Source organism: Stigmatopora argus, chromosome 16, assembly GCF_051989625.1.
Source record: "Stigmatopora argus isolate UIUO_Sarg chromosome 16, RoL_Sarg_1.0, whole genome shotgun sequence".
In the NCBI taxonomy this organism is placed as follows: Eukaryota; Metazoa; Chordata; class Actinopteri; order Syngnathiformes; family Syngnathidae; genus Stigmatopora; species Stigmatopora argus.
In genome coordinates this window covers 5692134-5711035 of record NC_135402.1, presented here as the reverse complement: position 1 = coordinate 5711035, position 18902 = coordinate 5692134, and the positions used below count along the sequence as shown (strand labels likewise).

The following is an 18902-nucleotide window of genomic DNA, read 5'->3' as shown; positions in this document are numbered from 1 at the left end:
TTTTGATGTTGAACCAACATACCATCCCGATTAATGGAGAACATGAAGTCTTCACTTGGGGCATGTTGATGTAAAATTCACATTTCCACATACATGAGTGTAAATTTTCACAGTTCACATACCACACTCAAGGACACTAACCCCCATTCTGCAACAAACTCTCATACCCGGGGCCTGGAAAGAGCTGTCTCATATCAGTATCATTATGCTTATTATTATATTAAATTAGATTCTGTTCATTGCACTGTGTTTGTTCCACCCCAGCTTATCAAATTAAGTTTCATTCCAGTCTGAAAATCTTGGCTATCTATGCATATATTGTCTCTATTCTACTTTGTCATCCCTTCCCCCCTGAAGGCTAAAGATAAGAACTAAAGATAGTGACAAAGATTATTTTAGTTTGTGTTAGTCCAATTTTTGTGACTCATTATTTATGTTAATGGAGAGTTGAGTTTGTTTTCCTTCCCCTTTTATGCAACAATAATTATTGTTTTTTTTTTCAACCTTCATAGGAAACTCATTTAACTCACTGGCTGCCATTGACTGCACTAAACGTCCAATCCACTTTGTATGAATGAACAAACTCTAACTCATTGGAGTCTTTTAGTTTAATCAATTTTCCTCACATTGTATTATATAAGAGATTCATTTATAACTACAGAACTTTAATAAAAAATCAAATTCTGAATTATTTTAAAGTTTAAAAATCTTAAAATATTTCCAAGGGAATCACGAATGCTACGTATGCTGATAATTAATGGTTATATAAGCACAGGGATGTCCAATTTTTGGTGTTATTTTGGGAATTTGCCTGTGTGAAACATGTTTTAAAAACGGAGAACGTTGACCTCAGCGCCTCATTAATATTTAAATAGGCTGGCCATGATTGGCTGCCTAAAAGTTGGTCTCATACATATTTGATCATTCCTTGTCCTGATTGGATAGAATGGCATGACGTCACAGCACATCGACATGTCAGTGCTAGAATCAGTGCAGCTGTCTATTCCTTAGCATTTGGAATTCACACACATTGGAGCGAAGTAGCCAACGATTTAGACTCATGAGAGAAATCGGATGACGGAGTAGTTTGGTTCTTCCGCTTTTTTTCTAATACCACACTTTCTTGTTCTTTCCACCACGCGATCGTGTTTAATTGAAGACACTTTTTGGCTGCAGAAGTCTCGGAACTTTCCGACATGGACACCGGGCCAGCTGTCGGGAACTTCAGCGTGAGTAAAACCACTTGAAATACATGACAAAATGTATTTGTGACATTCATTGATATCTATTCAATTGGTAAGAGAGGGACAAAGGCTGATTTGTGAATAACCCGGTTTATGATGTCGCGAAATTAATAAATATGCATCTGAAATGCATGCACGCGTGCGCGCGCGCACGCATGAGTGTATTGACATCAATTAACCCAAAGCTTTTAAACCTAATTTGCAGTTAGTCATAACCGGTAAGAATGGCAGCAGGTGCCGTTTGTACATTTCTGCCATCCAGTGGAAGAGTATTACATTTGTACCTGTCACTACAGTAAATATAGATATAAAGAGTAGTACATTTTTCTATGCATGAGTCTCCCTCCCTTATTTTTGAAAGCCTTTTTTTGCTGTCATCTATCAAGCAATGCATGCAAATGAGCCACAAATAGAATCCAACAAGTGTTGTCCAACACTAATTGAATAAACTAGTGGTGCATTGAAAAAGAAAACTCTTCATACCAGGAGTATACTAAATATTTAGAGAAATATGGATTATAATGAACAAAGCCTTGACTCAACAAACCACAAATATAACATCATAACCATCAGCCATTTGTAATATGCGTTTAAAAAAACCTTAAAAGTTCCTCTGTACTGCATAAAACCACTGCAATCTTTGACGTAATGAGTGATGACTAATGACATGTAATGATAGATTGATTTTCATTTTCTAACACAAACGTTTTAGGTTGACAATAACAGAGTTAATAAGCGACAGCGACAATAATAATACAGTGGGATCCTACTATGGTTTACCTAATGAGTTCAGATTTACTAGTGAGAACTTATTCAATTCACACATTGTGGCAACCAACTATAAAAACCCTAAATGGGTTGACATAAGGCATACGATATAACAAATATTAACTTTAGTTTAAGTAACGTGGACCACGTAAAACTTGGAACAAATAATGACATAACTAAAGGAAGGGTATTTGAATGAGTGGTTAGCGCGTTGGGCTCACAGTTGGCCCTGGGTTCGAAATCAGGTCTGTCCTTCTGTGTTTATTTTCCATGTTGTTCCCCGGGCCTGTGGGGGTTTTCTCCGGGTACTCTGTTTTTCTCCCAAACCGATTCAGGGTGTCCCTCGCCTCCGGCCCAAAGTCAGCTGGGATAGGTTCCAGCACCCCCCACAACCCTTGCGAGGATAAGAAACTGAATGAATGAATGTTTTGTAGTACACCATGATTGGTTGCAAGGCAAAGAACACCTAATATTTCCTCAAATTTCCGATTATTTCTCCTATTTCCATTTTCTTTTGCGGTTGTGAGTTTTGTAAGTCACATTTAAATTTCAGTTAGTACTTGATATTTGCAAGTCACATTGTCCTCCGTGCACTGTCATGTGGCATCTTTTCTCCCGTGTGAAACCTTTTCAAAGACCTTTGCAACTTGTGCAAACTCCCCCCGCTGCTTTTCCTCATGTCGGGCTGCGACGTCACTGTTTATCTTTTGTGTAAACCGCAGTACGTTCTGGAAGAGGCCTCTCCAAGTGGCCTTGTTGCTGGGGGGACTGTGAGGAAACAAGACCCCCACCCTTGATCCACCCACACACCGACTCTGCCTGGAGCCTAATCCCCCCCCACAACAGCCTCCCCATACACATAGATAGCGAGCCTACGTGCCTGCCTGCTCTGTCCGTTTCCTGTACACGCATGCCATCATATTAGGGGACATCAGTTGTAACTGTAAACTTGATTCTAATCTCTTGTGCGTCTGCCTGGGTGTGGCTTCACACCGGAAATGCCCCTCACGTCCACTACCTCATGGTACCGAAAAGGCCAAAAACTGAAATCTGGGACGGACTGTGGGAAAACCCTTGGGTAGCTTTATGGCTTGGTATGGGATGATGCAACAGGCGCGCAATACCTGCAGCAGGTGCTCTGTCAACACTTTGGATTATTAGATCGGAAAGGCACCCGCGTTGTCGCCTAGGTCAGCGGTTCGGTTTATTGGAGAGTGGCTGACTCACCCGCCGGGCATGTGTCACTTTTGCAGGTGTGTCTGGGCAGTGTCGGCTGCTCACATTCTAGAGCAGGGGTGTCAGACTCGGATTGGTTCGCGGGCCGCGTTAATGTCACCTCGATTTCATGTGGGCCGGACCATTTTAGATATAATATTTAGATTTTTTTTATAAATGGATTAAAAGAACTGGATTAAAAGCCTTGAATATTCAGTTTTTTATAGATCTAAAACAATGTTTATTTTAGCTTTTTTAAATATATTTTTAGATTTTACAAAATGATTTTTGAACTAAAAACACAGAAAAAAATGATTAAAAAATTACAATTATTGATTTAAAAGGGGAAAATCAGGAAATTTGATATACATCTATACTCTTCATTTTAATTTGATCCTAAAACAGAAAGTCGGCACTCATGATTCCCGGGCCACACAAAATGATGCGGCGGGCCAGATTTGGCCCCCGGGCCGCCACTTTGACACACGTGTTCTAGAGTAAGCCTGGATGACGTCAACAGTTCACTTGTGAGCAAAACAGCTAGTCGGCTCAGTAAGGCTTTCATGCCAATTAAGGCGGTGCGTGGTCTATTGAAAAAATATTTCATGAACGGTCTCGCAAATCATTTACAGGATTGCCGCAGGCAGACGTCAGTGTTGTTTAGCTTTACTTTACTCTAAGTAAGGACAGGCACAGACACTTAGTACACACAACAACTGTTGTCATGATTTATCAATGTTTTTTTATCTTTGAACAACTTTTTCAAAAATGCTGTTTTCAACATTTTAATGACTTGGTTTCTTTAATGATTTGTTTTTAATGCATAGTGTTTCTTTTAACTCCCCTAAAGTACAATTAGTTTTTTAATTGTTTTTTAATGCTAACAACACCTATTTGTACTTTACTTTTCTGTACCACTTATCCTAATAAGGGTTGCGGGGGGTGCTGGAGCCTATCCCAGCTAACTACGGGTACCAAGCATGGGACACCCTGAATTGGTGGCCAGCCAATCGCAGGAGCTGGACAACCATTCACGCTCACACTCATACCTAAGAGCAATTTAGAGTGTTCAAACAGACTACCCTGCATGTTTTGGGGATGTGGGAGGAAACCGGAGTACCTGGAGAAAGCCCACGCAAGCCCAGGGAGGACATGCAAACTCCACACAGGAAGCTCAGAACTGGGATCAAACCGTCGATTCCTGAACTGTGAGCCCCACGCACTAACCACTCGTCCACCAGGCTGCCCTCCTATTTCTTTTTTGGCATCTTTTTAAACTGCACTATCATACATTTGGAGCCTTACTGACAAAATTGTGTACATACATCACACAACTGCTGTTGATCAGTAAATCATATTACTGTCAGTTTAATATATTGCTTATTGGCATCAGTTGCACTATTAGTATTTACTGTACTTCCATGTGCCTTTACAATGTTGCACAACTCTGTCCATCACTTACACAGCTGTCATTGCACGGTGGCTTTGCACAACTATTCTTGCACGGTTGAATTGCCCTCGGCACTTATTGTCACGTCTCAAATGTACTTTTGTTTTAGTGCCTTTTGTGTTGTAAAAAATGTTGGGAAAAATCTGATAAGGTTATTTCGTGGCTCCAGAACTTAAAATATTCCATATTAACTTGTGCATTTTTCCTGTCAGCTGTCATCACTTTGTCAATTTTGGGGGGTGTTTGAGATCTAAGCCAAACTTTTCTTCATGAGTGGTCTTCAGATTCGCTATCACTTCAGAGATTTAAAAAGTGGACCATTGGAAGAAAAAAAAGTGTAACTCTGCCATGCTTCAAACAATTCAGCCTATCTTGTATAAGAATTTCTTTTTTTTTTTTTGGGGGGGGGGGGGGGGGGGGGAATAAAGTTCTGGGGCTCTGTATGCTGAACTTTTTAAAACTGAACTGGTTGAGAATAAGTATGCTAAGTTTCTAAGCCCATGTGCATATGAAATGATAAATCTACAATATTTCATGAGTAGTGCTGCACCTGTAAGTTAAATTTTCATCGAAAGCTCTTCATCTGGAAGCATTTCAGAAGTAGGAGGTTCAGTGGGTTTTTGTTTGTCGCTATAAAAAAATAATTGCATGTTGTTGTCAGTCTCGTGAACGCGTCTGATTATTGTCTAAGTCAATCATTCCATGAATAAAGCAGCAGCAGTGGGTCAGTGATCTGGTTGCGTGATAATCGACCACGATTGGTCGCGGGTCCGCCACGACAAATAGTACACTTACTGGCGTCACGGAGTCTCAGCAGTTACTGGGAAACAAGACACATTTTGTAAGTTGGCCCTGAAATGGGGTGACTGACAATTTTTAGAGGTGTCAGCTGGTTGTTAAAGATTTAGTGTGCCACCATTTTCTCTTTTTTTTTTACCTTTCTCTTTATTATTTGTGTTGGTTCCATCCAAAACAGATTGATTGACTTTTATCTACTGGTTGCAGTTCCTCATTTCAGTACTTTTCCATCTTAATTAGGACAGCAGAGCCTCCCAGAATCCCCCCAAAAAGTTATTCATACTCAATCTTTTTTTCCCCTTTATGGCTTTTTACATCACTGGCAACAAAAGTTACCAGTTTCAACACACACACACATCTGAAAAAAATATAAATGTGATTTTTATGTATATTTTTGAGTAATTGGATGCTTACATTTGCATGGCTTAGAATCTGTGTTGCTGCGTGTCATTTATAACAGACACCAAGCCCTAATGGCCCTAATGTGATTTGACATAGCAAAAGCGGTGTGCATTTTTCAATCTGATAATCCGCCTCTCACGTTGTTGTCAATTTCGCCCTCCTCCTCGACGCTGCCAGTCGTCTTGTGAGCGGCGGCTCGGGCCCAATCGAGATGGAAAAAGCCTCCGCCCATCGCCCAGGGTCATGCACATGTCTGACTCTGTGCTTGCCTTTGGTCTGGCCACGATAACAAAACCCTCCCCAGACTCCAAGCAGACTAAGTCGGTTTTATGCGTTTCAGCTCGGCGTCAGTCACGCGCCGCACTGGCCATTCATTACGGTCGATTGTTTGCCAACGTCGCCTAACCTGTAAGCGACACGTGCGCCCCTCCTGAGGAAACTCAAGAATGTGTGTCGCGGGGCTGCAAGCTTTCCCCGGTTAAAAATATCCTGGCCGCCGGATATGTTGTGTGTGTGTGTGCGTAATGTGCAGGCCTTTTTGGAAGGGGGTAGAGGGTGACTGTGCTGCATGAAGCCCTTGTATTGTCTCAGCTTCCTGTCCTCCCTGAGAGGAGGGGGCCGCTGCTTTTCACACGCTCCCACTCAGGCACTCGCTCTACACGCCATTGTACACGCATACTTCAACACTTTGCCGCACTTTTTACGCCGGCTAGTCGCCGCGGGAGACGCACTCGGTCCGCGTTACCAGTGAGACAGACATTCAGTCTTATGTTAAGTGCTGAGAGTCAGTATGTATGTAGGTTTGCACACATTTCCACCTTGGGAACTGGGAACATTGTGTGTGAAAGTGGACCATGGGGTCCATTGTCTGCACCTAATAACTGGCTGATTTATCGGGGGCCGAAATAAGACCCTATAACTTTGACGGGTTCAGGAAACTTAAAGTCAGAGCTTCATAAGTTCCATTTGTGAATGTAGCCTATTAGTTCAAAGAACTTAAAGCACATGTGTCAAAGTGGCGGCCCGGGGGCCAAATCTGGCCCGCCGCATCATTTTGTGTGGCCCGGGAAAGTAAATCATGAGTGCTCACTTTCTGTTTTAGTATCAAATTAAAATGAAGAGTATAGATGTATATTAAATTTCCTGATTTTCCCCCTTTTAAATCAGTAATTGTAATTTTTTAATCCATTTTTTTCTGTGTTTTTAGTTCAAAAATCATTTTGTAAAATCTAAAAATATATTTAAAAAAAGCTAAAATAAACATTGTTTTAGATCTATAAAAAACTGAATATGCAGGGATTTTAATCTGGTTCTTTTAATCCATTTATTTAAGAAAATCTAAATATTATATCTAAAATGGTCCGGCCCACGTGAAATCAAGTTGACGTTAAAGCGGCCCGCGAACCAACCCGAGTCTGACACCCCTGACTTAAAGTATCGAGACTGAAAATTGAACTTAAAATTGGCAAATTTACACAGGATTTTGCATTAAACTACAGTTTGTCCTGTACATTGCAATGTTTTAAAAAAATGTCCATTTATTTTTAAGTATTCACTCATTGGCTGCCGTTGCCGTTAGACCGCCAATCCTTTTTGAATAGGAGGGCTGGTAGGAACCAACAACAAAATAAGCATGAGGTATAGGGTTATTCCAATTTATATATATTACACACTAGATTTTGTATGTATATACAATGTAACTATCACTATCAACTGTACCTATTTATCTGTCAATAGCTCTTTGAAGTTATCTAACAGTATTTCTAATAATACCACCTATCTTCCAATTCCCACCAAAATTTCAACTGATTTCTGACAATGTCAAAAACTAGGGAATTGTAAATCAAGGTATATTTGCGTTTTCTACTTTTTAAATTTGGTTTACAATTTGGCAGTCTTTCAAGTTAAACTTGGTCACTTAGTGGAGTTTTGGCTGCAGTCTTGTTATAGTGATGGAGTTCTTTCATAATGATGTGACTGCAGCCAAGTGCAATTAAGCATTGTTCACGTCATATTTTGAACTCACTCAATTACTCGTTACGTTCATCGTCGTCATTCAACGCAAACATGTCCACTCGACTCGGAGCCTAGCATTTGTTGGCTTGTCACGAACAGCTGTAACGTGTTAACATGGCCTCTTCTTGGCCCGCGGGCACGTTTGGATGCACGCCGCGCTCGCGGTTCGAGAAAGGCGGCGGCGATAAGGACAGAGACGGCGAAAAGAGGCACGTCGGTCGTTTGTCACGATCGTTTACGAGACGTTCGTCTAGTTCTCTTCCATCTCCAAACCCTCGGCGTGGAAAATGGGAGGAGTTTAGTGATTAGTGGGTGGTTTGGGCGCTTATTGACTTTGACCTCCCTGCTGCCTGCTGTTTGGAAACTAGTCGAGTTGTTTGGCTTGGAGCAACAAATCACGGCGCGAGCGTTGTTTGGCTCGTGCTCAAAGTCTAACTGCGCCGCATAAACGGCGGTGGCAGACTTGCAACACTTTTTCCACTGTTTGAGTTACAGATGAAAGCTAGGAAAGTTTAGTATCGTGATTATAGTCAGCAGAGTGGCGGCGTCAGGGCTTTACTAATCGGGGTGCCGCAAGTCAAGAGCCAATGCAATAATACTCAAAATATGATCCCTCAATGATTCAGCAAAACAACACAAATATCAGGAGAAAATATTAGGCTTAAAAATGTAATATAAAAGAAAATCCATATAATGAGCGCAAAAATTGCAGAGTTGGCATTGGGTAATGAAACTTAGCCAATGTGGGTAAACAGTTAAAGACTATTCTACCCACACTTGAGTGTATTTGGCCACAATATCACACGTTTATGCACATATTCGCGTGTATTTCACCAAACAACAGAACTTTTTCTTACTAAATTCACAAAGCTGAACCCCATAAATGAGGTTAATTAATTATTTCATGTCTAATTATGCATGATGTCATTTTGTAAAATTAATTCTTATAGATATCATACCTTATTGTAAAAACAAAACAAGAAAAACACCAAAATATGTTGTTGTTTTAAGGAGTAGGCGGAGTTAATGATTAACGCTTAATAAGAAAAGCATGGTTTTGGTCAGGATGCATCTCTGTAATAAGGTACACATCGTCCCCGCTTACCATTCGGCTCCGGCTAAAATCATCAACAAATTATTAAATAAACGTCTCCTCTCTTTTGTTTAACACACTCCGCCCGGTTTTACAATCACTTCGGGGATGTGCGTGCTGGCTAAATGGTCGTCACTAAAATGGCCCTATTGATAAGCAGCTTGGCGGATGTCCTGTCTTCAGCAGAGGAACCTTTCCAGAGGAAGGCCTCTCTCTCCTTCATTCGATTGCAACTTTAATTGCTTTAACTTGCACACAAGTGGCATCCTCGTCACAGTGGCGCTCTGTGCTCAGTGGACTGGACCAACTCCAGGAATTGTGGTTTAGGAGGGTGTCCTGCACTGAGGTTACGGTCAACCCCTGCCACGTGTGGCTGGCCAAAAGTAGTATTCACGCGCCCCCTCTTCTCTTTTTGCCCACTCGTTTGAATTTGACAGACCGCTAATGGAGATAAACATGTCAGCTCGCAGACTCTGTTAAGGGAACATTGCACGGAAAGATTTCTCTGTGCTGTATGAATTTATGCGCAAAGTGGCAGAAGACTTATCATCCTTATTTGATGCTTTTTCTCCTTACGCTTATGACGTGATGGTGTAGCGTTGCATTCTGAAAATCTCCAGTTGACTTTTCATTTTCCCAGGCCTATTTCCCCTGTTTTGTACGAAACGCACATGTGCTTCCTCACCGTTTTTTTCTTTTCACGGCAGCCTTCGCACCATCACGCATTCTTGACGTCCCCCCCCACTCCCCGCTGCTCTCTCACACAAACGCACTGTGTTCGAGTCTCGATAGACCACCACTAGCAGACAACCCCCCCCCCCCCCTCATCTATCCATCGCCCGCCTTTCCTCTTTTCTGCCGGCGTCCAATGTTTGGATAGATATAAAAGGACTGATTGTGACTGCTCGCCGCCACTTTGGAAAGTCTGACGTGAACAACGAGGAGGAGTAAAAGGCAGAAGTGGGAGAAGGGGACGGGAGCTGGCATTAGGGGTGGGGGGCCAGGATGAGAGGCAGGCAGAAGGGAAAAGTTCTTCCCGATACAAGACATGGCGACACTCCAGAAGTCCCACTCGTCCTTCCTCGTCGTCCTTTTTCTGCAGCTTCTCGCATATAGCGTCTTTATCTCTCCCCTAACACCTAATAAGACCAGAATCTGATTAATAATAAGACATTTTATGAGTGTTAAAATATTTTCTCTTTTAATGGTTATTTTATTTTTAGTAGTAGTTTAATAGCTAGCATTGTTTTGCATTCCGAAACCGATTCTGGTTTATGCTGTGTCTACAATATAACTTTTTTTTTAAATCCTTTTTTTCTTTGAAAACTATATTGCTGCATACTCGCTTGACTGCAAGTAATTTGCAGACACTGATAAACGCATTTTCTGCTATAGACGTCCAATTTGTAGTGGGAGCAAATTAATATTAGTTCATTCCTGCCATTCTCCAACCTCAAATGGACTGGACCCTTAGAAGTAATAAACTATTAGATGTTAAAGCGTATCTTGGCCCGAGGAAGAACCAATTAAATTTAATTCATTGTCTCTTATTGTCTTGCTATAAATGTCCATTTGAAGTGGGAGGGTTGGCAGTGGTTGGAAAAAAAACGTTCATTCACTTCAAACGTCTACTAGTGATGGAGTAATTTAATAATCATTTATACTTTTAGTGGGGGTCTTAATTTTGCTTTTACCTTTTAAAAAAAATAGGTCAAGCTTCGACAAATGGGGAAGTTGTTCTGTTTGGTTCTGAAGAATATTGGGAAGCTGTTAAAGGTTTTAAATTGAACTGAAGGATTTTGGCATAGCGTCAGCAAACGGGACAAAAGCCTCCAACGCAAGCTCTCATTTATCTCGACGGTATCGCATTGCATCGGTGTCGCATGTCGCTTATTTCAAAGCGTCCGCGTTGGAAGAATGTGGGTCATTTGAAGTCGAGACACTGAGGAGTGTTGTTGGCCCGTGAATGGGCCCTTCTCACATTGACGTGCTGAAAAGCGTGCGAAGAAAAGCGCCAGCGCCCGGGGGGCCTCGCTAACGGAGCACGGCCCAGTATTCTTCTGGATAGCCCACCTACACAAGTCGGCTATTATACACCCAATGAATAGCCATGCTATCGCGTCGGACACTGCCGTGCTTACATTGTCGCTCATATCAAGGGTCTAGTTAAAAATAATGATAATAAATTCAATTGAAAGTCATTTTTAGGCTAAAAGTATGAATTTAAAAAGATAAATATTTTGAGTCGTGTGTCATTGCTAGCGTTTTAAGCCAGAAAAAAACAAAACATAAAACTCCACACAGTAGGATTCAAACATTATTTAAAAATACTAACTTTTCTGTTGATTTTCTTCCCCCGTGGGTTTTTTTTTCTGGGTAACCCAGGTATTCTCCCACATTATGAAAACGAGCAAATCAACTTCATTATGAACAAAAATTTCCATTGCGATTTTGCGTGGCACACGTGGTGGGGTACTGATGATATTATCTGGTTCCCACGGCAGATGTTCAGGTCAGATGTTCAGAATCAATGTGCAGATTGCAGACAGAAGGCAACTCATGAAGAATCTTCTCGGTCTTTGATGTGATTCCGCTGAAAGAGCTCAACTGTGCAAGCACATTCGAGTCAATAAAGCAAAGGCTTGTCTTTTTATTTTATTTTCTTTCCTTCCCTCAGGTGCTGCTGGTGACACTCCTCCTCCTCCTCGCGAGTTTGCCGGGCCGTGCGGACAAGCAGCCCCCCGCGGACCAGTGGTCCGCAGTGGTAGACAACGACTTCCGGAACGTCACCCTCCTGCGACGCCACAGAACCTGCGTGGAGAATCAGCAGTATAACTACCAGGGCTTCTGCTGTCTCAATTGCCAGGCCGGTATGTTGGTTTTGTACTCGGATTTGGGGAAATTTTCAATATCAAAGTAGAAAAATGCACAAATATTGTGTAACGCATTTAAAAAAAAATCTTAATAATTCAAACCAAGCTTAAATGGTCAATACACTCATTTAAAAACCAAAACAAATTGCACAGTGCGCAACAAAAGTACAACATGAGACACATAGGAAATACACAAATATGACGTGACAACAAAAGAACATTTCAGGAAATCTGCAAAGATTTTGGCGAAAAATCAATTGCAAACTAGAAAAAAATGTGTATAAATTGAGTATGCCTAATGACTTTGAACCTATTTTGTTGAAGCATAACAGAATTATATTACACCAGTGACATGCTAAAGACACACATTAATCATTCATCCAACACTGAAGTAAAGCAAATAAATTTAATACCCGAACAACTCCAGCGTTGAAATCTAGAGAACAAATTAGAACTATTGTACACAGATGTACTAGTGCACATTATAATCAGGGGCGCCTTATGAAAATACTCAGATTGAAGGTGCGCCTTATAGTCCGGAAAATACGCTAAATAAAATATCTACGACAAAAAACACCAGTTAACGATACAAAATATTTGACGGAAAGAAACATTTTGCTTCTATAAAATTTTACAGGCTCTGGGGAACAAATACACTAGAAATATTTCAATTTCGGACAATGCTTTTATTGTCGTCATCAGGGACGTATGTGCAGAAGGAATGTGATCATGATCACCAGCAGGGGGTGTGTGCTCCCTGCGAGCAAGGACTTACGTACACCGAACATTCCAATGGCATGGACCGATGTCTGCACTGTACGCATTGTCGAAAAGGTAAACACGCTCCGAATACAAACTTCATAATGCAATAAAAAAATGAATTATACACACACACTGACAGGCACTGACACCAATGTTATAGACTAGTTGTCACAAAAATTTGACTTGCAGACTGCAATTATAATGGACGGGATGAAAATATCTTTCAATTTAGCAGGTGGGTCTTAAGTGGGCTCTTCCTGTTTTTTTCCAAGCTGTATCATTATGGAAAGTCGATATGTTTTATTTTTTTCAAGCTTTGCGAGACGCTGCCCTGACAATGCAGAGTGATGAAGTTACTCGGCGAGAAAGGGCGTGTCTTTTGTGGTTTTGTTGCCGCCGTTCAATGAGGGAGCGTCCCAGGAGGGGGGCTTACCTGGACTGGTCAGGGCGTGGTTTTTTTGTGTCCCTCTTGAAAAGGAGTCGGGTTACGCCAGCTCGCTCTTTGGGTTATAATCGCTCCTTTTTGTCCGTGCCTCTGAATGTCTCCACACCCTGATGATCTCGTGTCCTCTTTTCACTTACCTGGGAAAATATCTTTGAAGAAGGACAAAGCGTGTCTTTGTTTTTAGAGGTGAAAGATTAAGCTTTACTGTGAGCAAAATAATCACGGTTGTTTTGATGCTGCTTAAAGAAGGGGCGTAACTTTAATGTGTTAATTGCGATTATCCATCATAAAGATAAAACGAAGTTTTAATCGCAGTTGGCATTCCGGACAATGCAGTTCTTTGTCCGGGTAAAGCGATGATACCAGTAAAGCTAAACAATTTCAAGTTCAACAACAAGCAAGTTGAAAGAGTAATGGGCGCCATTGGCCATAGTGAGAAATCTCTCAATGTGTTTCTTTTTATGAATGAATTACAATCTTGAGGAAGTTTTGTATTTTTGTCATTTTAATACATATATATGTTAGATTTTTTTAATCATTCATCAATACTACAATGGAAGAAAAATCATCCCACAGTGGCTTTTTATGTTCTTTTCAAATTTAGTCATCATATTTTCTATTCATTTCTCATTGTTCATCTGTAAATCTGATGAAACAAATTCCTCAAATATTCACAATTTAATCCAGTTTACGACATATTTCAAAAATTTATTTTGAGGGCAAATATTATTGTGAGGTTAAAATTCCACTACTCAAGGTTAATTGATTACAAATGGCTAGTTAATAAGGCTTTTTTGGTAATCAAGTCCCACACCTAAAACACAGACATGAATGCTAATTGAATCAAAGGAATATATAATGTTATAATAACTGAGAAAGTTTGGATAATACAACAAATAGTTCATTCAAAACTACACAAAAATGTTATATCAGATGACCTCAAAATGCTATGGGAGGACTATATCAGGTGAATACTGGCTTGTGTACTTGAAACCTCCTCACGTTCTCTTGATTTTAAAACAAGTGTCTTTCTGGCCGACAGACGAGATGGAGACGGCGTCCTGCACCACCACGTCAGACACCAGGTGTCAATGTCGACCCGGAACCTTCTGCTTGCCTGATCAAGCCTGCGAGGTGTGCAAGCGCTGCGCCACGTGAGTCTCAAAAACCCAATAAATCAACCCATCCTGGCCGCTCAATTCATTTCATTGATTGACCGGCTGATCGTCTGTTTAGGTGTAAAGCGGGTGAAGAGGAAGTGAAAAAGTGCACGCATTTCTCCAACACGGTATGCCGGAAGCGTTACCAGTCTCCAACCCGGTCGCCGCAGGCCCCGATTCTGCCCACGCCCGCCTCGCCGGCAGACATATGTAATGCCGCCTCTCCGTTTGGCCGCTCGTCTCTTTGGTTTTCTTTGGCTCACTCATTTGCATCGCAGGGGTTCCCGTTCTGATCTGCATCTTACTGCTCGCCGCCGGAATCGCCGGGCTCGCCGTGTGGTGGTTCGCCATCAAGCGCTGCTCCTTCGCCGGAACGTGTGAGTACAGCCAGCCCGGTGTGTGTGACAGTGTCGCTTTATTCATGTATGCTGTTTTTTTTATTTTTGACAGGTGCTAAGAGTCACTGTGACAACGGCGAAATCATCAAAATTCCAATCGTAAGTAAAATGAAGGTACAAGTACTAGTTGTTCTGATCATTTACATGTGCGTATTCAGTATTTGCTTATTCTGTTGGTATTAATTCATTGGCTGCCCATGACGGCGTTTTGACGTCCAATCCATTTTGAAAGGGAGCGATCGTACGATCATTGCCAAAAGTCAAATGTTTGTATGTTATGTATGATTGATAGATGGCCTGACAAATCATTTGCTTTCGATGCCCTAAAAACACAGTACATGTCAATAAATATAGTTCTTTTAAGTGTAATTACACTAGATACTGTATGGCTGGGGTGCTGAATGTTTGGGGGGGGTAGTTGAACCCTGGTGTAAGGTATCAAAACAGCTGTTCCTTACCGTCAACTTTACATGAGGGTTAGCTAAGTGAAAGGGTACATGAAGGGCAAAGCTAGTTAGAAAACAACCGTTAAAAAGCAAAGTCAAGCCACTTTATTCTGGGGTTTAAAAAAAAAAGCTAAAACAACTTCTCATACATTGGGAAAAATGATTATAACTAAAATCTTTATCACAAAATAAAATGTTTCAGCCATTAAAAAAATACACACTTTTGTTCTCATAAATAAATACTACACACATTACATGAATAAGTAACTTCATTTTCTTTATTTATTCTATATATTTGGACACACACACACACACAAATGTCACAATTACTTTACATTCAACTGAGTACATGCAATAATGTAGTGTTTGACAAAAATGTATTGGTACAATATCTCCATCCGCCGTTATCCAAAACGGCATCACTACTAGTAAACAATTCGTGAATTCTACTTCTGTTTCTTTCTCGATAGGACGAGAGCGCCCCCGCGTCAGTGGAGTGTCAGAGCAGCCGCAACGCCACCCTGGAGGGCGACGAATCTCGCCCAGAGTCGCGTCCACTCCTGCAAGAGACGCAGACGGGCATCAAGGCGTCTCCGACCCCGGAGGACGAGGACCGCGGATTGGGCGACAGCTTGCCCAACACCACCAGCTCGTCGCAGACCAGCCTGTCGGCGCTGCCCGCCGCCGCCTCGTCCGGAAACAGCCCACAGCAGAGCCCCGCTACATGCAGGATCAGCGTCGGCGCCATGGTGCGTGTCCATTGGAAAAGATGTTTTTCCCCATATATCATTTCTTTTTTTTAAACTTAACGCACTCTGTTCTGTCCACAGGAGGATCCCCTGCAATACCGCCTGCTGCCGCTGCATGGTAAGAAAAATGAAAGACACTTATACAGAAAAGCCCATTTCGTGCCCATGTCGGAAGAGAGCAAAGTGCTTGTCACTGATGGAAATAGACGTCCAATTTATTTAAACTGGAGTCAATATTTATTCGCACCCCCACACTCAAAATGCATTGGACATCTTGCACCATCAATTGCAAATTTAAAGATGGGGATTCAAAACCAGGCCTCACGGTTTAAAACAAATAGGGTTAGTACAAAGTAATTGGTTGGAATAATAAAAGGAAGCCTTTTTAATTACTACCGTAATTACATTCTGACCACTTCAATTCTGCATCTGCTGCAGAGTCTGAGAAGTCGCTGAAGAAGAGCTTCGACCTATTTGACAAATATCTGGACGTGCGGATTCACAACAAGTTCTTCCGTATGATCGGCGTGAGCGACAACCACATCCGGCAGGCGGAGAGCGGCGCGGCCTGCGACAAAGTCTACGAGCTGCTCAAGAACTGGATGCAGCGCCAGGGCCTGAAGGCCGACATCAATCACCTGCTGCATGCCCTGCTGGAATTGGACCAGCGGCGTTCGGCCGAGATCATCGCCTCTGAGGCGCTCAGGCGAGGCTACTACAAGCACGAGTCCGCCGCCTGAGGGAGGGGTCGTCCCCTTGTCGGACTTACCTCCTCGTTTCCAGAGCCAGTAGTTTTTCTTTCCGAGACTCGTAAGCGACAATTTTTTCTTCTTATTTTTTGCAAAACGGTCAAGTCGAGCTGCTCGAAGGAAATGAAAGAACAGAACGGAAGAATGGACAATGCACGTACTCTGCGCCATCTGCTGGCTAGCACATACACTGGTCCGGCGCAAACGACGTTTTTATAGACACGGCCATTGGGACAATGTCGCTATGGTAGCTGTTTGTTTGTCACTAAGAATTTTGGGGGTGTTTTTTTTCCTCATTGTTGGCTCCTATCAGTGTTGTCTGGCTTTTTGTTCCATTGAAATTTGAAGGGTGCTCGAAATTGGCTTTGGTATCCTCTGCAGGCAAAGAAATGCTCACGTAGATCAACTTTTTTAGGGTCATCAGATTCCGTTCTAAAACTCTGACTTCAATTAAGACTTGAAGTAACTCATTTCCTGCAGTCAGGATTTTTTAAAACCTTTATTTCAAAAAAATATATGAGATTTTTAGTCCCATAAAATCCTTTATATACCATTCAAAACATTAACATTTGACTTAACTTAAAAAAAACATGTATTTTTCTTCAGAAATTATAATTAATATCATAAAATCACAACTTTTGCAGAACAACAAAAAATTCACTCCTTAATTGTTTAATTGCTTACAAATAATGCAAAATTCCGATTTTAGATAACATTTTAATTCTGGCTAACAACATTTACTCAAAGCAATGCAATATATTTTTGGAATAATACTTTTCCATTTAAATTCTATTGACTAAACCACAATTATAATTACAGTATTAAATTTTATCTAATTTTATCTAAACGAGAACAAGTCAAAAAAATGCTCAATAATTATTGAATGAAAGATTCAGATTTTTTTTTAGGTCTCTAAATGTGCTACCCTAAGTCAGTCCAGAAAAGGAATTTGTACATAACAGATGACTAACATTTCCAAAATGTATGACAGCTACATGAACTCTCTTTTCACCTTTTTATTTATTTTCTATTTATTTTTAACCCCTAATTCTTATTTATACCCTCGTAGAGGCAGAACACTATTGTTACATTTCAACCCTGAGGTGAGCGCATTTCTTTTTAATCAGACTTATCAATATGGATAACCTAGGCTTGTGGATCCTGCTGGTAATATATACATTTCTCCAAATTGGGAATAGGAATAAATCATGATTTGGGCCAATTAAAAAATAACAGCGGCGACTTGGGCGGCAGGTACGGAACCTTTTGTCCCGCTTAGCATTAATGAAGGAAACCTTTTCGTTCTTTTTTTTTTTCTTTATTCGACTTAAAACTTTATCATCCCACTCTATTTTTGTTTGTTAGCGTGCGTTTTGTGTGTGCACGTATCCTACTGTATCGCGATGCTCAGTGCTGGCGCTGTCATCCAATGGCCTGCATCGATTTCAAGGCTTGGTCACCTGACGTTTTTTGTTGTTTGAGACTGTTTGTCGTAGTTGTAACACGATATAGATTATTGTAGGAGAGAAGAGGCAGAAGTTAAAAGATACGTTGATGGAAGATGTCGTTGAGATGTAAGTTATGGAAAATGATGTACATTTGGAGAAATATTTTGTACAGCGATTCACTTGTTGGATCATTTGAATTGCTTTCAATTCCGTGATAAAAATAAACAATTGTATTTTGTGGCGATGGGTTTTTCTTTTTGTATATTACATATTTTCTAAGAAGACTGAATTTGCCTGAGTTCAGTGAGGTAAATTGTCTTATGCACGAGTTATGAATGTATTTTATTATTTTTTAACACTTACAGGGAACTCATTTAAATCATTGATTTTATTACTTTTAATTTCATCCTGCTCTTGTGTATCTAATTGCACTGAAATAAACAAGAGCCTAGGATGTTGGTTGACTTTTTAAAAATTATTAAATTATTATTTAAATATGCGTACTGTTCTTTGCAAATATTGCGATTTCCAAGACTTTTGCCTGATCAAATTCGTCATTATCAAAGCTTCATAAAACTTAACGAGCATGTATCCTGCTATTTTTGTGGTCAAAAGCAGTCATTGTCCGGGCGACCCAAAAGCCTGCAAACAAAAAAACAATAAATTAGCTTCAGTGTCACTTTTGTTCCCGTTCCCACCGGAGAAGTCAGATGATGAACAGCCTCGTGATTCTTCGCTTCTGGGAAACGGCGAAGCTGCTTTGCTCATTAGCTATAGGAATTCAGATTCGATGATGACGGGGGAGTGTGCCAAGGAGCCAACTAAAACTGGAATGGAAAGCAGACAATAAGGCTTTGTCAGTTTGGGGGGTGGGCACAAAATGCAA

At 41.0% G+C, this 18902-nt stretch overlaps 1 protein-coding gene across 1 annotated transcript; it reads left to right on the top strand.

Moving 5' to 3' along the window:
- The first annotated feature begins 947 nt into the window (after nucleotides 1-947).
- tnfrsfa (tumor necrosis factor receptor superfamily, member a) lies at nucleotides 948-18255 on the top strand. The gene is made up of 10 exons (XM_077623028.1): nucleotides 948-1229; nucleotides 11664-11856; nucleotides 12562-12693; nucleotides 14109-14220; nucleotides 14303-14436; nucleotides 14505-14603; nucleotides 14677-14723; nucleotides 15541-15819; nucleotides 15901-15937; nucleotides 16258-18255. The coding sequence occupies exons 1-10, from the start codon at nucleotides 1197-1199 to the stop codon at nucleotides 16557-16559; spliced, it is 1368 nt and encodes a 455-aa protein (XP_077479154.1). The 5' UTR covers nucleotides 948-1196; the 3' UTR covers nucleotides 16560-18255.
- Nucleotides 18256-18902: the final 647 nt, after the last annotated feature.